At 36.8% G+C, this 24,941-nt stretch overlaps 1 protein-coding gene across 6 annotated transcripts in view; it reads right to left on the bottom strand.

The window, feature by feature from the left end:
- The window catches only part of LOC113109639 (polypyrimidine tract-binding protein 3), a 58,454-nt gene extending 34,345 nt beyond the window's left edge, over nt 1-24,109 (bottom strand). The window contains exon 1 of one of the 6 annotated variants that reach the window (XM_026273331.1): nt 23,890-24,109. In XM_026273331.1, the coding sequence (XP_026129116.1) occupies nt 23,890-24,094 (205 nt within the window). In that variant the 5' untranslated portion in view covers nt 24,095-24,109. Of the gene's footprint in view, nt 1-8,036; nt 8,251-23,889 lie in introns of those variants that run through there. The other 5 variants (XM_026273330.1, XM_026273332.1, XM_026273336.1 and 2 more) reach the window with 5 other exon arrangements.
- Nucleotides 24,110-24,941: the final 832 nt, after the last annotated feature.

Below are 24,941 nucleotides of genomic sequence, written 5' to 3'. Positions count from 1 at the left end.
GTAAAACGTACAAACAATTTAGTAAACCCAGGGAACGAGTTAGTAAAACGTACAAACAATTTAGTAAACGAGGGAATGAGTTAGTAAAACGTACAAACAATTTAGTAAACCGAGGGAACGAGTTAGTTAAACGTACAAACAATTTAGTAACCGAGGGAACGAGTTAGTAAAACGTACAAACAATTTTATAAACGGATTAGTACAACTGATTTTGCTGCGAGAAGCCTTGACTAATATTATATTCAGAAATAACTGCTACAAAAGGTCAGAGGCATGGCCTGATGGGTAGAGCATGTGCTTCGACATGTTGTGTATGTGGGAGACTTGTGTTAGAATCCAGGTTGGGTCATTTCCTGATCCAATTCGCCCCTCCACCCATGTTTCCTGTCTCTCACAGTCTAAATCAATAAAATGCCTTAAATCCCAAAAATGGAAACACAGCTACTGTAAAAAAATGTTACCCTGGACCACAAAACCAGTCTTAAGTCACTGGGGTATATTTGTAGCAATAGCCAAAAATATTTATAACATTGTATGTCAAAATTATACATTTTAATTTTATGACAAAAATAATTAGGATATTAAGTAAAGATCAGGTTCCATGAAGATATTTTGTAAATTTCCTACCGTAAAAACAAAACGTAATTTTTGATTTGTAATATGCATTGCTAAGTACTTCTTTCTGACAACTTTAATTTCCGATTTTCTCAGTATCTTGTTCAGATAGCCAAAGATTGCCCTATCCTAACAAACCATACATCAAAAAAAAACCTATAAAGTGCAGCCAAAGCAGACATTTGAGATCTACTGCCAATGTAAACGATATGAGGCAGTTTGTAGCTCTTATTAATAATGAGTTCATGCACAAGGTCATGTGTGATGCACGCAGCAGGTCTGAATGCAGCACAGCAGCCGCTCGCTCTATCGTTTGTGTTATTCAACTCAGCTAGGTGTTGTTGGAAGGCAGAGCTTGCTTCACAGGCGGAGCCACATCCATGCCATCTCCCTATTGGTGCATTACAGTCACCTCAGCCTACCAGGAAAGAACACAGCGCTTATCTTTGCCTGGACTCATTTGAATTGTGTCTAAAAAAAAGCAGAGTATGAATATGCAAAAAGAAGGAAAAAAAGGAACAAAAATTATAGAATCTCTTTACCCTTTACAGCTAAGCCCCTCTCTGATGCCTGTGACATTTTGTGCACTGAGATGGGCTGAGGGTGATGAAACACGACACTGATGCTCAGCGCCCGCTTCATAATCACCATTTCTCTGAACACACCCTCTTAGGGTCAGGGCAGGTCACTCGGCCCCGCCCTCGCCAACTCCACCATGCCATTTTCCCACTCCGCCATCGTTATAGTTGAGTGTCTTTAATTAGTCGAGGGCAGAGACTGAGAGAGAGCGAGGTCTGATTGCAATTAAATCCTTTCACTGGCATTCTCTCATCAGCCTCGAATTCTGTATAAAAAACCAGAGCGCTACTCTTTATAGAAATGGACGTTTTTGACTTCAATAATGTCCTCTCGAAATAATGAGTGTTGGATTTTCTAAATAATTCATCACCAGATATTTTTAGAGAAATGGTCATCACAGTATATACTTGACGGGATATAAATAGAGCTCCTACGTACGTCAAGAAAGGATGCAAATATAGAAACTCAAAAGGATCAAAAGGTCACACTTCAGACTAAAATGAAATGAAAGACCTAATCAATTATATTTTGCATTAGAACATGAAGCAATTTTCAGCCTCACTAAGATCTGTTGTATTATTTCTCACATTATATTTATGACAATTAGTCACATTTCCCTGGAGTAGTCATTACCGTAACACAACAACACTCATTACTTTACTGTCATCTATGTCAGCCAGCTAGCTATTTTGTCTTGGTGATATATTTACCTCAGAAGAATTCCCAATGCAACAAAATTCAATATGACACCGGAAACCAATTATTTTAGCTTTTTACTAGACATAGAAAATATAAATCAATATAAGGCATGCTAACTAAAACGATACCAAAAACCATATATATTTTTTTTTATTATAAGCTGAAACTTTGTTATTACAAAAACCTTATCCACACTAGGTATAACAAAAGTTCAGTGCATCAGCAAACATAAGATTTATACGTTAACTTTGTTCACACCAAGCACAATAACGATAGCAATATTATTATAGTTATTTATTATAGAATTCTATGAAAATAGTTAAATCTATGATAACAACCAAGGAACAACAGCGATGGAAACATTTTCAGATAGTTTTGTTTTTATTTCAGCTAAAGAACAATAAAAAAAAAAAAATACCAGGCAATCAGAATCAACTAGACTTTAAAGACTTTGAGCACCAAAAATAGTTCGCCCAAAAATGTAAATTGTTTCATTAAATACTCCCCCTCACGTCGTTCCAAGCACGTTAGACCTTTGTTAATTTTCGGAACACAAAAGTAAACAAACAAATAAAAACAACTTAATTCAACAACTCTTCTCTTCTGCATTCACGGGAAATACCGCGACGCATGCGTGTGCATTCCTCTGCTTGAAAAAAATTACGCTTTGTCGCATGGACTATTTTAGCAATATTCTAACTACATTTCTGGGCCTTCGGATTTCATCAAAAATATCTTAATTTGTGTTCTGAAGATGAACAAAGGTCTCAAAGGTTTGTAAGGACACGAGGGTGAGTAATTAATAAGGCCATCCTTATTGATAAGCTTTGGTATTACAGTAAAGAAAATCACTATTAGGAATAAACTTAAAAACAACACTCTTGAATCATTACTGTAATGAGAATATGAGCTATAATGAGCTTCATCGTCCTGAAAGTAATGTCATGAATAGGCTTCATTTGAAGCCTGTTAAAACAAACTATTACTATTTATTATTATTATTTTGAGGTAAAATGTATCCTGGACATGTTTTCAAGAGATTCACAGTGTCAGCCATCACTGCAAGTTGTATAGTTTGTTTTCGTCTGGGTTTATACTTCGCTAAATTAATTACTAAATGCATCTTTCTTGTTTATCTCTCTGAGCATTCGCTAAACAAAAGCTTTGGGTGCTAATGCAAATGAATATGTGCAGGTGTGACTGGTTTTCTTGAAAGGAGAGACATTATTTCCAAGACAACAAACAAAAAGCCGCTACTACTTGCTGCTTAATGTTATCATTAATAAGACGGGCTGTTGAAAAAAATCTGGTGGGGAAATTAAAACTTTAAAATGATCTTTTTAAAATGGAGCGGAAAAGAAGACAAGGCTTTAAAGATAGTTAATAATGGTTTGATCGTTTTTAAGCCTGGCTGGGGGATATTCTGTAATTAACGGGCAGAGAAAATGAAATCAGGTTGTCCGGGTTGCAGAAGTTAATAATATAAAAGTGCAATTTTCACCGTTCATTAATCTAGAGAGCACACTGCTGGAGGTTATCTGCAGGATCTTTTAAGTGTGGACAAGCTATTGTTTTGACACGCAGCATCAGGGTATTGCTGGGAAAAAAAAAGGGTGTCGACTAAAAACAAACACAAGAGCTTTTCTTAAAGAAACAGTTCACCCAAGAATGAAAGTTGTAATTTACTCAACCTCACTTTACTAACACTTGGTGCAAGATGTTTGGTAACAAGACAAATGAGAACCAATGAGCATAGCATATATGCATAAAAATAAAAAATATGTATGTATATGTCTTCTGTGTAACACAATAGGAGATATTTAGAAAAATGCTCATGCTGCTCTTTTCCATACAATGAAACTGAATCAGGGGCTTGAGTTGTCAAGATCTGGTATACACTTTAGAGATGCACCGATACTGACACAGAAAAGAAAAAACCAATGCTGTAAAATATACAGGGAAACCTCTCATTTGATACATGTGTTTGCAATTAAATAAAAATATTAGTATGCTTTTCAGTAAATGGTCAAAACTTTTTGGTGCATATATTAATTTAACTGCAGCCTGTCTGATTGACAGCACACTGCAATATGGATTTTATGTCAACATATATCATATATATATAATTTTTGGATCTTTGTCAAGCAAAGCCCTTCATTCATTGTATGGAAAAGAGCAGCATAACCATTTTTCTACATATTTTCTTTTGTGTCCCACAGAAGAAAGAGTCATACAAGTGGGTGAATATTCATGAACAATAAAATTGCTCTGGCAAAACCACTTTACTCACATGGCAACAGAGAACAAAGTATGAACCATTATGAAAAAACATTTCAAAACATGGTAATACAGTGCATAAAACCCAAAACTGGACGCTGCGATTGATCCTATGGACACTGTGGGCTGCTCGGTCGCTGTTTTTGATATTGAAAGCAGCATAGAGAAAAACCATGGAAACAGGAGGGGGTGGGTGGGGGGTGTTTTCAAAGGGAGGCTGCACATTATGTAATATTCAGTACCAAAGATGCCACCAAGGAGGATATTGGGACAAACTGCCCTCACAGCTCTAAATTAGAGCTAAAATTCACAAGACAAATCTGGCGTTTATAATGCAATTACTTAAACATACACTGAGCCCATCTATAAACAAAGGCATTTTACACACATCTGTCTGAAACAGGCAGTAAATACCTGCCTGTGTCGGCTGGTGAAAGAAAAACTGCCACTTCCCTGGAAAGGCACAAATATCATACAGCTGACATCGAACAAATCAATATCCTCAAGTCTCAAGTCATCAGCTTCTACTGGGTTTCACCACAACATGTTGCTTTGCCAAATTGCCCTGTTACCACGAGCATTGCCAGACGATAACATTTTCCATCAGACCAAATTGAGGAACTGAAGAGTGAATTTGTGGCTAGGGCAGGGAACAGGCTGTTTGGATGCACGCCAGGCTCAAATGATCTTTAGTTTTATCAATCTCGTCCTTCGACCGACTCAAAACAAGCTAAACTAGCGCCTGGCCTCCCAGCTTGGGCTTAAAGGGAGACGCAGGACTGACGTTGTTCTCCTGTAGCGCGAGCAATTTTGATATGAATATCAAAGAGGTTAGACAGACAACAGACCATCTCCTTCCTGACGGAGATATTATGCAACGTGTGAATAATTCCTCAGCCATTTGATGCTTCTTTGATGGCCTTGTTATTCAAGTTATTGGATTTACGGATCATGCGTGCAGAGGCAGGCATCAAAATTTGTGCAATAATATCTCAGAGTTAAAGAATGTAGGGTGTTATTGACAGCAGGCAAACAACTGTGTGATTAAATAACTGATGTGTAAAACATAAAGGTGTTTAAACCTGCAGGATGGGTTTGGCATAAGGCTCAGTCTATATGAAAGGAAATCAAGTGTGCACTACAATCATTGTAGTTTTAGTTTTGTTTTTCCAATTAAAGTATCTAAACATCATGAAACAAGTTAAAATTACAGGTTAAGACTTGATTTTATAAAAGTTTGGATTTATTTTTCACATGCACATTGACAAAGCATGAACCTTGTTTTAATCAAGAACATCCATGAATTTATGCTTTCAACAAAATGTTAAATAATTTGTTTACATGTAAAATTTTAAATATACATATTTAAATAAACGTGTATACTATATATATATATATATATATATATATATATATATATATATATATATATATATATATATATATATATATATAATTTAAACATAAATATTGAATTCCAAAGATTCATACTTACATTGAGTTTGAGATATACATATCTACATATTAAACAAAACCTAATTATTGCATTTTAGAAGTACATAACTTGAAAAAAACATTGAATTTTTAATATAAATATTTAAATGAACAAAAATACTGATTTGTACACAAATGTGCACACTGGATTTTAGATATATATTTAAATATGCATTTATATTGAATTTTAGAAAAATTATTTTCAAATATATATATATATATATATATATATATATATATATATATATATATATATATATATATATATATATATATATATATGCAAGCCCACGTTTTTACTAGTGGTCGACCGATATTGTTGTTTTTTTTTGTTTTGTTTTTTTTTGACAGCTGATGCCGATATCTTGGAACGATGGGGCTGATAGCCGATTTAAGCCGATAAAAAAAAAAAAAAAAGAAATTTAAAATCATTTGATATTGGAATAATAAATAAAGGTGTCAAATAAACATACTTATACTTTAGATTACGAAGTATTTTTCACAAATAAATTAATATTTAATAAAAATATAATTAAAAAGGAAGTAATCACTGTAACCAATATGGCACTATTCTGGGAAGATTGTGTGCACTGGGAATCATATTTTTCAAATAAAGCCAGGCTAACATTAATTTTATATACAGCACATAGTGAAAATGACATGAATATGAAAGTGGGCAAATGCATAAAGCACAGCATCATTTGAAATCACAACGTTTAAAGCATTCAATTCACACGGACCGACCGTCACACAGTGAACGTGATCATGCAGTCTGCAAGGTTTGTGAAATTATGTATTTGCTTAATGCTGACGGCAAACGAACAAGTATTATAATGTTCGCCTTTCTATTACTAATATTATAAAAGCAAACATTACAATACTTTTTGTATACATGAATTCTATCTGATTATTAAACAGACTTCTATTCGTATTAGACAGAACTGTTAACGACAATGATGAATAAGAGAGAGAGTGTGAACACTGTGTCAAAATAAAAGTCCAGCGCACCATCAAAATAACAAATCAAACCTCCAACACATCGACCAAGCAGGAAAACTTATCGGCCAATGCCGATATTCAAAAAAGCCAAATATCGGCCGATATATCATCCTTGTCGACCACTAGTTTTTACACACATACATTTTAAATATTTAAATAAACACATTAATTTTAGATATGAATATTTACATTTAAATTATAATTTTAAACAAGTTTGCTTAGAACTTTAATAGTCTTTTAAAGGATGTTTGGATAAAACAAGATCAAAATTCAGATGAAGAAATAGATTTTGTGGAGTGTAAGTATAACACATGAAAGGGACGAGGGGTGTGTGGAGTCAGTTTTCTTTGAACAAACAGGGTTCACTTTCTCAGACTATGATGGAGGAGAATTAATTCTCTGCGTCTGCGTTTTATCTTGGAGAGACCCCGCTGTGTGTGTCGAGTGTGTGAACATGTGTTTAGTCTGTCTGAGCAACTGTTTTAACCTCTCTCTTTCTCTCTCATTTTTTATCGTGATCGTCTAGTCATGCATCTTTGACCAGAGCTTCCAAACAACAACTGAATTTCACCTAAAAAGGAGAGTGAATGATCCTCATCAAGGACACATTGGTACACTTTACAGGGAAACTGACCTACATATGGATCACTTACAACGGCCTCTGCATATCAAAAAGGTACAGAAGAAAGAATTTTAACGTATATATTAACCATACATCATTAAACAGTTCAAAATTAAGTCAAAACAACCGGTTCATAATGATTTTCCACTATCCACACATGCAGGTACACGATGTCCAGATAGCAGGACATTTAATGCATCCTCATAAACACCTGCGCAGATTGCTGTTACTACAAAATAAATAACAGCGAAAACATCAATCTTACAATCTTCATCAAGGTCTCAGGGTAAAATTCACATGGATGCAGAGGATAAAGTGTCTTTTTAGTATGTTTTTGCACTATTCTAATCTCTTTTAAATGATGACATTAATTTTTCAAAGGAAAAAAGATTCCCAGTCTCTCAAGTAATAAGAAAAACTGCATGCCTAAAATTTTACACTATTTTTTAAATGGCGCACATGACAGTGTCTTCAAATATATTTTATGGGAACTTGCACATTTACTTAATGTTTGCAAATATCTAAATAAGCATAGTTTACATTAGTATAGAGTATTTCTGATATCAAAGCCAATATTAGACCAAAACAAAGCATTCTTTAACATGGTATAAGCAACTTGTTTATGACATTTAGACAGAATTAGACATATTTCCACACAACTAATGCTATTTTTTTCCTCCGTGACTATTAAAAGTCAGTCTAAATGTGAGAGTTTGCCAGCAAAATAACACCACCACAAGCAAAACTGTACCTTAAACTCATCTCCAGCATAGAGTCAGAGTATTCCTGTGTTCATAAGCGACGGGAGAGAGAATTAAAGAGACAGACAGACAGAAAGAGAGAGAGAGAGACAGCATAAGGAGGAGGAGAGTGAGAGAAGTGCATGTGGGATGAAGGGAAGAGTGAAACAGAGGAGCTCAAGAGAACAGTGAGGGTTCGAGAGACACAGACAGAAGGACAGAAGGGAAGATGAGCCGAGGGAGGAGGAGGAGGAGGGTGTTTCATGGGCGTGTGTGTGTGTGTGTGTGTGAGAGAGAGAGAGAGAGGCGGGAATGCACACGGGTTGCTGTCTGTGTGCGTGGAAAGAAAGGAGAAAAAGAAATGTGTATGCGCACTTATTAACCGAAAGCAAACAAGTGAACATCATAAACTGTAACCTCATACCGCTGTTGAGAGGCTGCGAGCATCATAACAGGAAACAGACAGAAGAAAAGACGGAGAGAAACAGGTTGATGAGCAGTCTCCCTAGAAACAGCAGGGAACAGCTGTCCTGTGGTTTCATGTTCACTCGCTGCAAACAAACTACAGCCAACGACACGCCATTAAGAATCAACCAAACTATCTGCGTAGTTTCAATCACGTGTTGACAAGATAAACAATGTCTGAATTGTGCAACAATATTTCCTGTCAATGTGCGAGACTTCCAATTCTTACCCAGATAAATAAGATAAACCTCTGCGCTGCAAAACTAGTGTGTTTACGATTATGATAGTAAATTACAATATGATACCAAATATCGGTTTGTACAGTTTTTGTAGTTTAAACAACTTGGGTTTAAATTGGAGGTAAGGCATGAAACTACCATAATGCACAAATAAATAATGTAACTGGTTCATTCAGCGTTAGCTAGCTAGATTGTTTCCTAGTCCTAGCGTGGCATGTCATCACTCGTGCACTTAAGTTATAGTAGACAGCTTCACCGATTAAAACAGAAGTATCTTAGCACTATAGTCTGCAATGGAAACATTCTACTTTATTGCTTCAAAAAAATTATTATTATTATTATTATTTAACAAAGTGTTCTGCTTAGACATGTTGCACTGGGATCAAAATCATTAAATATAATTTAAAGCCTGTAGTCAACTCTGTTAATTATAATGTTAGCAGTTTGTTGCATCGCTGTTGGTGTAGGTGTGGGACGAAGGACAGAGAGGGTTGTGTGTAAATGAGTGTGTGTGTGTGTGTGTGTGTGTTTTCCATCTTCATTGTCTATGATATCTATTATTGAGATTGGCCCCCTGGTCAGTAACCGGATACGACTGGACAAACACAGCTAACAGAACTTTCCAATTAACTAGCCGCCGACTGACTCTGTGTGAGGCTGAACACAAACAACAGATAATATAGTACAAACGGAAAAGTAGATGAAAGGAAAGCAGGGCTGTATAAAGGGTCACAGATATAACCTGATCCCGAATTATAATTTATTTAATTGATAATGTGTTTCGCTTTGAAATGCAGGAAGACAGCTGGATGAACTGCACCTCCCAAAACAAGAAATCAAGTTGACACAGGAATTGCACGCTCTGTATTTCAAGGATGCAGGTGAGCTGAAGTTGTTTTGGTGGTTCATAGACACTCCTACACAGCAACCCTCCCCAAATTTGCCTGCCAATACTCTCTGGAGGGCAGTGAAAGACCTCCAGGAGGGAGGAAGGGAGGAAGGGTTTGGGGTCTTCCGCTGTTCACTATCATACGCAGGATGAAATGTATTAAAAAAAGAGACCTTGGATTCAAACTATGGGCCCTTTGTTAGATTTTCTCTGTTGTGTGGATAGTTCGGGGACTGATATCCATCTAGTCTACATTCACACCTCAGATGCTGTCAGAACTGAGAGAAAACAGGAAAGTTAATCAACACCAGCTAATGAGTATTCACTTCCTACTCTGTGTTCTTGACGTTTTTGGCATGTTTTGTGAGAAACCTGCCAAAAAAAAAAAACGTATACTTAACATGAAAATTTTAATAATTAAATAATATAGGATATTTTGCATTGCATCTTCTATTTTCCATGACCCCTTGATTTTATTTCCTGTTTTATATCGTCAGGAAGGAGGGAGGCGCATGCTTAATCTAGACAAAATTTGATTGGATAATGAATTGTACACGCCTCTGTGTGCAAGATGAGTCATCGATATTTTTACTCCTCCAAAAGAGATGCATATGTATGCTAAAAGAAAAAATATATTTTCATTCCCATAATGCAAGAAAAATATCCATTCTCATTAATGCAATGAAACAACAAATGCTAATTAAATTGTAAAGTATTAATAAAGCAAGGTAGTGTTTGTTGTATTGCCTTTGTTTTTACTAATTTAAATAAGAAACAAAAAAATATGGCAAGAAGTAAAAATCTAATGATGAGTTTCATTAAAAATAATAGGAATTACACACACGAAAAAACTCAAACTCAAAAAATTTCACTCAGAAATTGCTATTAAACTTCAGAATCATAAAGAAACACCAAGTTGTTAAAGAGTTAAATATGCCATTTTGAAGTACACAAACTGAAATAGTACTTTCCTGTAAAATGTACTCCAATAATCAAACCTCATTTTTTACACTGCATTATGAGACTCTGTTAATGGTCAGGAACATAATGTCAGGTTTAATTTTCTTTATACAAAATGCAAATGCAACCTGGTCCTGTGTTTGTGAGATCTACCAAAAACAAGTAAAACTCTCAGCTCTAACCTTGGTCTCGCTATCAAAAACAAAACAGAACGGATAAGAGCAAGACAAAAAAAGAAAGAGGAACTGCAAACTCATGTTACTGTGGCGAGGGCCAGACCGGTGTCCATTTCCCTTTAATATTGTAGGGAGGTAATAAAGAGGAGAGAACTGAAACCAGCCCAGCTGACAGTGAGGCCAGATAGGAGCAGCCATATGATCCCATCAAAGCCAGCCTGCCTTTTACCTGAGCTGCAGCGTCTGTGCTGGAGAGCGCAGAAACCAGAACGCTGAGATGTTCTGTCAGCCCGGCTTTATAAACTGACCCTGACGCTGGAGCATGTCAACATCAATTCACTGCAACCAGATAACCAGCACTCAGAAACACATACTGCATGCTGTAGGCTACAGAGAGATCCACAAATATGGACAGTCCAGTTTGTCTCAGTCTGTGTTTGTTTTTTGTTTTTTTTTTGGACATGAGACTTGGATGTTTTGTCTCTATGAAGTAGAACTGAAAGCTGCATTTCTATCAATAATTAAAAAAAAATATTAAAAAAATACTCTCCCTCGTGTTGTTCTAAACCAGTTTGGGCTTTCTTTCTTCTGTGAAACACAAAAGAAGATATTTTGAAGAATGTATGGACAAAAACAATGAAAGTCAATGGGGTCCAACATTCTACCCTACTGACTTTCATTGTATGAGGGGAGGGAACTTGAGGTCTTTTCCAAAATATCTTCTTTTTGGAACAACACAAGGGTAAAAATGACATTTTATTTTTGATGATTTATTCCATTGAGACTTGGGGGTTCCCCAGACATGAGAGTCAGGGAAGGGGAATGTTTTATTAAAAGTTGAACTTTTTTAAACGTGTCAAATGCGAGAGGCTGCAAAAGATGCGTTTCCCAAAATCATTGTAAGCTTAAGTTGTCTGTAGCTCCATTGGTGGCAATGGGTCTACGATAGGCTTACGACGATTTTGGGAAACGCAGCCCAGAACGTGATACACTGTAAATAAAAAAAAATTGAAGTTGGAAATACAACAATTGGAGTATGTTTCACAAGAAATTGCTATTTGTGTCTCTGTATGTTAAAAATTTCCCCTTTAATTCAATGGTACTTGCTGTTTCTTTGGAACGATTTCTGAAATTTGAAACTTCAGTGTAGCACTGTTGTGGAAAGTATCTGTATGTAAACATACAACCACATTTTTTATTTTATAAGAAAAAAAAATCTAATATCTAAAACCCCCTAAAGTAAATGTTTTTGGTCCACTTAAAAACTCATGAAGACATAACCAAACATCTACAAACTAACCAGCCAGTTAAACATTTCAAAACATGAACACCATTACAAGCTGCGAGTCACATGTTGAATCAAACCATTAAAAGATTCAGGTAAAGCAAAGAAACCTTCCCTCACGGGATGGGAGAGAAAGATGGGGCAAAGCGACGTGGCATCCAGATTCATCCGGGACACTGCATAGTTCTCATTCCTCACAGATGAGAAGTGAGGTGAGGATGAAGGGGGAGATCTTTGGGTGAAACACAGGAGTACAGTAGAACAATAGCCCTCCCAGCCCTGCTAACCAAAACATAGGCCTCCAGTGGAGACCAGAATGCCTACAGAGCGCTAACAATGCCAAGCAGTCAAAATACTGAAGCCTCTACGGTAACAGAGCAACATGAAGGACAGACACACTCAACAGGTTATCTGTGGTGTAACACAAGTCACAAGCATACTTAAATAATGCAAATTATATGTTGGCCTTATGCATAGCATAGGGTATGTGCACAATGTTTTCAGTGTAAATTTCACCATTAGAACATGCAAACAGATTTTATACATATGTACACTAAGCTCGCACAATGAGCCTTAAATGTTTTTGTAGTAATTAGTTTGTCCACAAGGTGGCAACACTGGCCCGGGCTGTTGTTTTAAAGTCGAGCAACAAAGGAAACTGAACAACAGCACAACAGAATTGCAAGAAATCATTCTTGTGCACGGCTGCGTCCAAGTATGCTGAACCGTGGACGAGCGCGGATGGACGAGCTCAAACATGATCGTTTTGTCTCAACATTAACCGCAGTGCGGCGACTTATAACACCGTTGCTTTATCGGGTGTCCGGAGTTTGAATCCCACCCCGCTCTTTCTCAACCACTTCACTTCCTGTCTAATCTAAACTGTGCTATCCTAATGAAAAAAAAAAAAAAAAACCATTATCATTCTGTTTATTTTAAGCATGCGCTGCAGTTTTGTCGTCTGCCACTTTAAATACTCAAGCTCTTTAAAGTCTTATTGCCAGGCAATATTTGTATCATTCATCAGCTAGAAAAGTCACTTTCAAACTGATTCCCCACCATATATGTCCTTTGTGTTGTTATCATTATAGTTGTGACATGGAACTAGAGCGATAATTAAAACTTTATAGTTTTCACCCTTGGTGTCTATGTCCCGTTACTCATGCTTAAGGTTAGGGATTTCAACACACATATACATTCTATGTATATGAATAATGCTTCAAAGCAAATTTATGATTACGACTTATGAACATTTATGATTTTCACCTGGCGGTTGACAAACTGTTAAAAAAATAATCCAGAGTCATATCTAGAGACCAGAATATCGTAGAGACTTAGGGGTGGGCTCTTTTGACTTATGTCAAGAGGAAACCAGCTAGAAATTACCCAGAACACCCTAGCAACTGCATAACAACAAATTTAATACCATTCAGAACTGGTCAGTTCCAACACCTTTGTATCAGGCCAGTGAGTTCTGCATGTCTGCAAAACCCAAATGTTCTCCAGAAAGTGTGAAAATCAACTTAGTTTTGAAATACTTCCACAACTGGGCCAACCGAAGGCCTGCGAGCTCATAAACTGCTGACAAGGAAGAATGGCATCTGCTGAAATAGCAAAAATCGCTGGCGAATTTACTCCACAGGATCAATGATGAAGTAGCAAGATGCGAGAAGATTTTTCATAATACCTTCAAGGTCTGACATTGCAGGCTTTACGAACTATACAAATACAGATGGACTCTGGCAATGCAAACTGATTTTACAGAATTAAAAAAAAAACTGTTATCGGGAACTGATGATGGAATATGAAGTGTAAAAGAAATAACAGGATTTTCTAGTCATATGACTGTGGCATTCTTCACAGAATTAACCCAACACAAAATGAAAGTCACAAAAAAATGGGTGACGGAGGGGAGGGGACTCTTGGTGTGATGATAGTTGGGAGACCGAACAATATACTGTATTATTAAAATAAATATGGCAATGCATTTATAATGTATTTTTGAATAAATTAATTGATTTATAAAAATAAAACAATAACACCATTTAGCTATATACGATGCTTGTTTGTTTAAATTAGAGTTTGAAATGGTTTGTTTTGTGTTCAGGTTATGAAGAAAAAGAAATTGCCATCTTACTGGTCTCTTCAGTCAAGTCGACACCCAATAATGTCCTGTCAATTGCTCTGCTGTTTTGTCAGAGAAAATTCAATAGTGTCAGCAAAGTGTTTTAGGAAGGATATTTGAAAGTCTTCCAGTGACAGCATCTCTGGTTTAATAGCGTGCACTCTTGGCGAGAGCAAAAAAAGGGGCAGTAGCTCTAAAGTGCTGCCAAAAATGGAGAAAAACTAGGCATTTGGGATTTTCCCACCATCATTTAAGAGAGCGCAGCGTTTGGAAAAAATGAGTTTTTTCAACAGGCTGAGTCATGTTTTGACAGTGCATGCTTTCTTTTTTTATACTGGAGGCTTGTGAATAATGGGATATTGGCATGATAATAGAACACATGGGCATATGACATTTGATGTGAGTTTTACAAGCCTGAAACATCAGTGGAAAGCTCAGCGAATTGGGCGAACCTGTTTGAGGCTTCAGACATGATGCTTTGGTTAACCAAACGGCATCTGTTGTGCCTGAGTTTGGCAGACTGGAAGGGATTTGCGCTGGGGGAGACGGGGGTGTGTCTGGCGTGGCCAACCCCTCGAAATCCACTCCCTGTAATTTACTCTGGGCTGTGTTTGCCACATACTTCACTACTGAATCATTCCCAAACATCCCTCCAGTTACAAGAAGCAACTTTTACTATATACGGAACAGCATATTACCAATCTTTCATTCTACACATGCTGTAGTATTTCTGCAGTATGTATATTTTGTATGCATAGAATACTTGATGTATACTACATGTGCTAAAATGTGTAGTATACAACAGATCACATTGTATACCACGATGCAATGCGCTAAACTTGACCTTTCATTTCCAGAGTGACGAATTAAACCATAAAATGTTAAGAATCTATTCATTGACACAATATTTGGTCAGGTTGCCAAGAGGTAAACAAATAGTTTACCCAAAAATGAACATTTACTGAACATTTAGTCACCGTCAGGCCATCCAAGCTGTAGAAATATGGAGAAATTCAGCATTATATTACTTACTCGCCAATGGATGCTCTGCAGTGAGTGAATGTCATCGGAGTGAGAGTCCAAACAGCTGATAAAAACATCAGAGTAATCCACACCACTCCAGGCCATCTTGGAAAGTGAAAAGTTGCATGTTTAAAATGTCTTGATGGATTTGTTTCTTTCAAACACACAACTTTTTGCTGACGGACTGGAGTGGTGGGGATTTCTGTGATGTTTTTATCAGCTGTTTGGACTCTGAATTCAGAAATTCAAGGCGTTTGAATTGTTTATCTTTTTAAATAATTCACACTCGCTTTAAAACCAAGTAGGCGGTATACGCTGTTCACTATGCTAGTACTACTTAGCATTTCTAAATTGTTCACAAATGCATTTTTTTTATTCGCTGTTATGAATTTAACATGAATAATTACTCAAGAATGGTTTTACAAATGGCTGCCATAAAAATGTTTCATAAATGAGGCCTATAGCCAAAATGACACAGGTAATGATGGTTTCTCACCACCAGCAGACAAACGCCATTCATCTCATAACACAGCATAGCACAGACGGAAACAGAAGCTCTTATCTCTCTCTGCTTTGAGCGGCTTTTAACTGTTGAACGAATTGTTAAATAAATGCACTTCGGCGGGAAACCGGTGTAATTTGAACTGCTGAGAAGCGTTAGTGCCTTAAACCTCAAGAATATATTCGACAATGCATTACTTTCCTAAATGTTCCAACATTAACACTGTATGAGAACAGCTGATAGTTTTCATCGCTATTACCTCATAATAGATTAAACAGCTCTGCTAACCTTCACAAAGACAACACTCGTCCACATCAGCTGTTAAGATAATGTAAAGTGCTTCACCTTTCACCTGAATCTGCAAATGCTTAAACGTAGTCACATGATTGTTGTTCAGTTTTCCTAAATAAAAATGCGAAACACAATTAAATGGGAGGGACTAGGAATGGGATACCACACCGGCCCACGGGAGGGAGGGTGAACATACAAAAAGGAAGATGATGAATGGCAGGAAGCCGGGGATTTTGCCAGACGTCAACAACATCTCTTGCTGTAATCCTCAGGATGGATGGAAGCACGACGTTCCATTACAAGATGAACACCTCACCTGAGCAGAGGCTGTTGGTCGAACTTGGGAAAAAATGAGCTGGATATGACCGTCTACAAACATTGACAAAATGGGAACTATCTCAAAATGTGTTTTGTTCAAATTTGAGCTACACTTATGTGATTCCAAATGCTGTTGACCACAAATGAAGATGTTTTGAGGAATGCTTATGCTGCTCTTTTCCATACAAACAAGGCAAGGGCAGTCAAGCTACAGAAAGGACAACACAACACCATAGAAATACCATGAAAGTAATCCATGACTCATATTCCAGGTTTTCTGAGAACCAATGAGGTTTGTACAATAAATAAATGGTAAAGTAAAATAAAGATAAACTTTCTACTTCCAAATTGTACATGTGATTTTACATGTACAGTTGTTTCAAATATAATCCTACTTTTTTTTATTAAATCTGAGTATGTCATAAGACATGGTTTAAACCATTAGATTCATATGGATTACATTCACAATGCCTCTATCAACTTTTTGAAGTGTCGAAGTGTTGGTTGTGTGGACTTTCAATGGAGAGATAGAAAGCTGTGTTTCTAGGATTAAAGAAAATCTCATGGAACAACTAATGACAGGCAGTATAGTTACTTATTTTATCATGATAAAAACTGAGCTGCAATAATTCAAGAGTTACATAAACTCAAAATAAAAACCAAGAAAGCAGAAAAATACAGCAGTTAAAATTATACAAGATTTTTTTTCCAATGAAAAGATCCATTATTCATGGTAACAAAATAAGGAACTCTCTGACAAGAGCCATTGTTGCTTTTGTTGTCTCCAGATCATTTTTTCTCCATCAGTCATTATAATGTGTGACTGCAATCATCTATGTGAGACCAAAGACAACCTTTGAGTTAGCAAACTCTGAAAAAGTAAGTAGCATTTCCATCTGAACATAAACTGGATTGTATTGGGTCAAAGGGTCTTGCTTGGTTGACGGCAGGGGAACAAGACGTTCGCAACCATTTTACTTCCACAAAGAGATAGGTTTCTGAGCAAAACAGGACATTAAACAAAACAGTGCTGCTTAGAAAGGAAAGAAGCGGTGTAGTGTGTGTGGAAATGAGGGTAGTGTCCATATGGCAGACATGTGAGTGGGCGAAACGTGTCACCTTCCTACTGAAATCCACAAAAAACAGAAATGGGAGATTCTGCACAGCTGAGGAACAATGGCACAGCATTTGAATCTGAACAGGCTGAACATCTTTGAATGTATATACCTAAAAGGTTGGTTATGTCTCAATGCAAGACTAGAATGATGGTAATTGGACAAAGAAGCTGGCAAATGTGACATTTAAGGCAAAACTTGATTTCAGTTCAACCATGCCACATGCATGCCTCCTGCAATATTGCAAAAGGGTCAAAAAAGGTTAAAGATAAAGAAAAGGAAAATTTTTTATTTATTTATGTCGGTTTTGAAAATGTCATCTGGTGTAACCATCGAGTAAAAATATATTTCCCTATCATCTTAAATACATGCGAATCTACACATCTAAACCATTATTTTCAAACATTTTACATGTATTTTACAAATATGGTGAATTATTGATTCATAAATATAATCACATTTTGGGGAGTCACGCCACATGACACTGATTTGAAAGTTTTCAAATTATTAATAAGCCTTCATAAACATGATTACTGTTATTATAAAAGGACCGTTTCATCACCCTGACATTTTGGACTTTATGTGCCCAAAAATATGAAATACTTCAGAAATTATAAAGATGCTCAACACAGAAGAGCCAAGTCACTGTATGTAAGAACTGCTTTTTTATATAAAGTCATAGATTTGGACCAAACAGAATATGCATCACGTAAATAATGTACCTAAAAGACTACACTATATATTTTTTTTACTTGTCACCATGTTGGTGTGTTGTGGGCCAGTGTAATGTGGTTAACCCAGGTGGTGTGAACACTGTTACCGCCTAATACAAGCGGGAAAATACTACTAATATTAGCAGCAAAGTGTACATGCACTGATTCGGCATGCGGTGTGAAACACGATTTAGTAGGTACCACTTAAAAGACCACTCAGCTTAAAGATATGTGCTATCAAAAAGCTGCATCGTCTTTTTCGCATGCCGACAATAAAAATAGACCAGCAGCTTTAAGATCTTCATAAGGTCTCTGGTCCCTGTGAGGCCAGCCATCACATGACAATGTTTTTCTCTGTTGTGCTCTAGGCCTTCATAAAATAAAACAAGAGCCTTCTCCATTCTGGTCTCAGATCTAGAGGTACAGTCCAGTCCTGTAACCTTCTGCTCTGACCTACAGAACGCCAATTCTGTACATTTAATAAACCGCCTTGCACTAAAAGCAGTGATCTAGGATCAGTTTGTGTCTTTCATGTCCAAAGGAGTTTGATAACATGGAGAAGGAGAAGCCGATGGCTGATGAAAAGCATTCACTTCCTGCCGTGCTTTGGATGTTCATGGGCTGAAGCCTGTGACTCACAGGTGTAGATTAGCTATTTGACATTGAATTAAACTTTCCCATTTAAATCATCGCAGACAATAGCAAATGGTACCTCAAAATAAAAAGAAGATTTTTTTTTTTTGCTTAGCAGGCAATAAAATAAATAAATAAATAGGCCAACTTGTTCAGTTCAGTTCAGTTCAGTTTCAGTTTATTGTCCCCTAAGGGAAACTTGTCTTACAGCCAGGTAAACACACAGGTAGCACAACAGGTAAACACTTGCATTGAATGAGGAGTCTGATATCTAGTGGCCGAGCAAATCTTGATAACCAAATCTTGGTAAACACACATTTGGCGGTTGGCACTGACTTTCAATACATGGGGAAAAAATACCATGGAAGTCAATGGGTACCATGAACTTTTGGTTACTAACATTCTACAAAATATCTTCTGTGTTCAACAGGAAAAAAACTCAATACAGGATTGGAACAACTTTTGAGAGCGAGAGGATGCTCAGAAATCCCACCTACCGACTATTATCTAAGTTTCTGCAATGTTTTTACCGATATGGGCTGATAAAAGTAATCAAAAGACACATCAAAGCGTTGAGTAGATATAATCAAATTAATTGGTCTGGCATTGCGCATTTTAACAAACTGTCTTATCTGATCAATGCAAAGTCCAAACTTTGCAAAAATTTGCACGAATAGACAACTTGACTGTCTAAGGATGTATGCCAAGTTAGGAGAAAATCTTCCTACAGGGGGCTACAACTGTGATCAAATCTGTACGCATCTTCTTTTGGCAAATGGTAATGAGCTTTTCTATATCCATATTTAAATATCACTGTTATATTACTACTAACAAACACGGCTGTCATCACCCAATTAAATTTCATCAGCTTATATGTCAAATCTGATCTAAATAGCTGACCATTACTAAATTTAGATATGCGCTATAGCTAATTTTTGCAAATAAACCTAGGTTGTCTGATTCCTAACATACTTAAAGTAGCATATTATATTAGAAAAATACATGCATCACATATCAGACATCTGCATAAACCTTTTATTAGCCAAGAAAACTTTCCATATAGCAACAAGAGTTTCTTGTAGATTATTAACTGTTCATTGAAAGGTTCTTTGAGGAACCAAAAATTGGTCTTCTATTGTATGGCTACAAAAAAAACTATTTGGAACCCTCATTTTTAAAAGAGTTCTATATTCTTAAATACATTCCAAATATAATAATAACCTTTCAGGGAACGGTTCTTAAAAGACCCTTGTTTTTCTGAGTGTGAAAGACATTTTAATAATATAAAGCAAATTTTTTCAATATAAAGAACCTTTGTTGCAATGGAAAGATTCCATGGATGTTAAACGTTCCTCATGGAACCAGAAATGCCATAAAGAACCTTTAAGTGCGTAAGAAGGTTTGCCATTCTTAGAATAGTAAAAAAAAAAAAAAAGAGGTTCATGTAAAAATATCAAACATTTCAATGAGGCAAGACCTTGAATTAAATGTGAAACCCTTCATGCAATAAAGAGTTTGATAGGTATTCTGCTACATGGGTGTTTTTTTTTTTGTGTTTTTTTCAGGCCTCTTATGCAGGAAGCATTGGCATAAAGCTCATGATGTAACTCACCACAATCTAGCAGGGGAACTTCCTCAACATCTCACAGGGGTTTAAGGGAAGGCTCAGCTATCATGCTGCTAACTATTCCTGCACCCCACACTTCGCCTAATTATCGCAGCTCAGACTTATCAGGAGGATACTGACAGGATGAAACATTTCCTCCTGAAGACAACATTAGTCTAAAAGTGAAATGTCTTCTGGATGAATCACCCACATGAGGCTGCAAAGTGCCCACCACACGTCTTCCATTTTGGAGCTATTGTGATTGGGTTACAATGCATTATAATGAACTGTAGGAGCGATCATTTCTAATTCATGTGGGACAGAAGGCTGAAGTTTTTTTGTTTTTTTTTGTGCAACAGCAAAAAAAAAAAATAGTGCATTATTTGGAGAAAGCTCACAATTTTTTTTTAAGAAATGAACATTAAATGCACTTAATTGTCACGAAAATAATATGACTGCAAAATCATCTTCATGATCCTAAAATATGCAATTTCTGTATTTTCAATGGGACAAGTTTTCCTGAGCCTAGAATATGATGCACTTCAGAATTATTCACACAAACGCATAACCAACTTGTGCAATTCAAGGTGTGTAATTCTGACTAAATGCATACAATATCATGTAGACTTTTTTGTATTACAGGCATAAGGATTGTGGGGTTAAATGGACAAAAAAAAATCATAATGGCCCTCCTAAAATAGGCATACTTTTCTTTATGCAAAATATAATTTCCTATTTTTCTTTATTTTAGTTGAAAAAAAAAAAGACTTTAAAATAAAATTTTGATATGTTTCCATGCTCAAAAACCACAAACATTGTTTTGTTTGGAGCACAACAACTACACCTTTATGAATGAGGGCATTGGTCCTGCTGAAGACTGGTCGGGCAACATCTCTCAAGTACACTTCGGACATTACCTCAACAAGGTCGATGATTTAGGTTAGAGGGCACTTGTGGACGCAGGTCAGACAGAAATCAGCTAATTTGTTTCTAAATTACATCACTATATCACAAAGCCTTAGTTGGCCATGACACACAAACACAAGCCTCCACAGAAGCTCGGCTTTAGCACTTAACCTAAATAATTGTGCTGCAATCAGTGTCGAAAGTAGAATTTTAGCAACTACCTTCCTTTTTCCTACTTACTTCTGTTTTAAAATCTGGAAAAAAAAAGTTCACAACTAGTTATATTAATATAGAGCTGCATTTAAAATATTTACCAAGCACTTCTTTGTATTAAGATTACAAACAACATTATTTTATCTGTAGTCTATATTCAATTGTTTAACAAAAGCGTCAAACTAATTAGGTTTGACTAATGCACTCTGTTCCATTGCATCACAGTTGGCTGACACCAGGACTCTGTCATAACTGAACACAAACTGAAGCCCTCAATACCAGGTTTGATACACACCTTAAACTTCCACGTTTATAAAAAGCCAATGGGAGACACAGAGGCAAAGTGTGAAATGGGCATTCAGTCTTTCAGAAGCAGATTGAAATCCCCACACTGGGGAGATGTGGGAGTTGTGTGATGGTGGAAATCCCCCGGGAGCGTGAAAAAAAATTAGCTAATGCTTTCACTTCTGCAGCACTGCAACAGCACTTTATATGCATTACTAAGTATACTGTATAATAAAATTAACTGTGGGAAAGATAAGCACGCTAAAAAGACTGAAAGGTGTAGTGCTATTATAGGAAACTGCTGTTCTGTGTGGATAACGTGAGAAGTTATAAGGAGCTAAGACACTGAGGCACTTCAGCAATAACCAAAACACAACCATAACTTGCGTAATTCAAGGTGTGGAATAGTCCTTTCGATAAAAACATGTTTTACTAGCGATTCCTGAACACGTCCTTTATGTTGAGTCGGATCTTTTTGATGAATCATTTGAACTGGTTCACTGATTGATTCTTTGAATTGGTTAAGGAGTCAACAACTCACCAACTCAAACTTGGCTGTGTTTGAAACTTTATGTAGTGCACTAATCGAGGTGTTCGAAACCATAGGGAACATTATCAAGTGCACTCATTCAATCCCATAATGCACCTTGATAACTCAGCTCGTATGCACTTTGTGGTGCCAAATTGGTTGAGGAAAAGGCATCTACAGCACTGCCCGCAAAGTCTGTATTCACTCGATTACTTTCATTGACTCATATTCATGTAGGAAATAGTGAATTAATAATGTGATGTCGGATACAGCCCATGAAATTAAGTTATATGCAAATTGGGAATCAATCACTGAGGATTTATATAATGCAACAAACAGTTACAATTCAGAAATATTACAAATAAAACCTACTGGAATATGTTTATGATCCGATAACAGTTTTATCAGCATGGATATGAGTCTGTTTGAATGAATAAATAAAACATGCAAAACTTCACACTGAAGTGAACTGAGTCACGTATTGTAACTGCACATTGTATTGTATATTCTAAATTACTTCATTAACAAAACCAAGTAATAAACAATACTGTATGGTGTCTAAAGACAGTAAGCGCGCGAAGCATGTCAGGGTTCGCTTGACGTAGAGAATCACTGAGCCGATTGTTTTTTAACGAACTGTTCGAAAGAACCGATTCCGCGAAACGATTCACTACAAAGGAACAGCAAAGCAGCAATGTAATAAATGAGTAAAATATAATATGTGCAGCACGCAGTCCTCCGCCCACGTGAGTGTAAATAATGATAGCTAAGCACACTAAACAACACCACTTATATAAGAGGTAAACGATTAATAAAACGCTCGAGCTGTCGATACTGTAAACGTACAATGGAAGCGCGCTGTTTATCGCCACGCACTGACTGTGAAAATGTCGCCAAACGTAATATCGCGATATAAAGACGAATATCGCGTTATTATTTTCCAATCCTCACATAAAACTCAGTTCAGAGCGTCGGAGGATGAAAGCGCCAGGAAACAGTGTTTTCTAGACAGATTCGCCTCAGAAACGCCCCTTCACGGCTTTAAAATGGCAGCAGCACATGAGGTGCTCTTATTTCCTTAATTCTTACCACTTCACCAATCTGTTCACCTCGAATTCACGCCGTGTCTATAGAAGAACAAGATTTGAACGCAAACGAGGAGTGGTTGTATAACAAAAGCTAGCAGCAAAACGAAATTAAATCCTAAACAAACCCACTTCCTTGAATCGAACTTCGATCATGCTATATACACAGCTATACGCCCTTACTTTGCATCTCAACAACATTAAGCGATTATCAATGTTAACCCATAAGCGACGTGCATCATAATTTTATCACAATTTTAACACAAGCCAAAAAAAAAAACGTAAAGTAAAAGACTGTCACTTGACACTATTTCCATTTGCATTTAAAATATAAAAGCAGCCTATGGTTACATCTTAGCAGTTTACACGCTCGCTCCCTCCCCCACTTTTCCTCCCATGCCTTTTCTGACGTGCCATTATTATCATTATACACAATAATGCAAACACTTCAATACGAGAACAACTCAAGAAGCGCGCAATAGGAAAATAAGACACTGGAGACTCACATACCCATCCATCGCACAGAGCAGAACAGAGGCGAGGTGAAATAACAATGCAAGCACAGGGAATGAAGAAAGAGTGCTGCTGTTGGTACAGTTCGACTCCCCAACACAAATTCACTCTCAGGCACAAAGGCACGCATACACTTCCTGCTCCTGACGCGAACACACACACACACACACACACACACACACACACACACATATACATGTACAGACGCTTCTCTGTACAAAATGGCCTCCCCTTTCAGCAGACACACCTTTGAAGAACCGAGTTATATTTTTGTTTGCTGGACGTTTTGCTGAAAGCACCAGAGTAGAGTTCGCTACGGCGCGCGATCACAGTGAAGTGCCACGCGTCCGCTAGTTTCAAGCCCAGCGCGTGCGTGGGGTCATTTGTAGATGCTATCAGCACTATAAGCTGTGTGGAGGATATTTCTGTTCTTGGGATATATTTATTAATTAGGGTAATGGGCTTTGGGGAAGTGCTTTAAGAGCTTGACACTTGCAGTAAACACGAAGTCGATGCATTCAAGTGTCAAACACTTCCTGGAGCGAGCTCCTTTATGAACCATTCTGGTGCATTAAATTATTACTTAATAAATAAAGTCCCTGTTTGGTTTTAAATAATGACTATTTTTATACGCGTGTCGTCTCAGGGCAGCAGTGAAGAGATGTTATCTTCTCTGTACCTGAAGCGTGTAAGAACTTGTTTCACTTGTTGGACCAGCTGAACTGCAGTTTTGTGCTCATATGGTGTGTGTGTGTGTGTCACTAAAAACTGTGTAAGTAGCATACATGTAAACCATTCCAATGCATGGAGAATATGAATCCGCTGAAATCCGAACAGTAGTTTATTCCAGGGAGTTTTAAACTAGGGGTCCTGGGTCCCTCAGAGGGCCTGTGGAGAAGTTAAAAGTGAAAAACAGTGTAAAATAACTAAAATTGCATTTACATTTGATTCAAATAAATATATTATTCCAAAAAAATAAATCATCTATTAAATAAATTGATAAATATTTTTTGTACTTTTGTACAAAATGAATGACAATATAATT

Source organism: Carassius auratus, chromosome 10 (assembly GCF_003368295.1).
Source record: "Carassius auratus strain Wakin chromosome 10, ASM336829v1, whole genome shotgun sequence".
Taxonomy (NCBI): Eukaryota; Metazoa; Chordata; class Actinopteri; order Cypriniformes; family Cyprinidae; genus Carassius; species Carassius auratus.
This window is presented reverse-complemented; position numbering and strand designations above follow the sequence as displayed.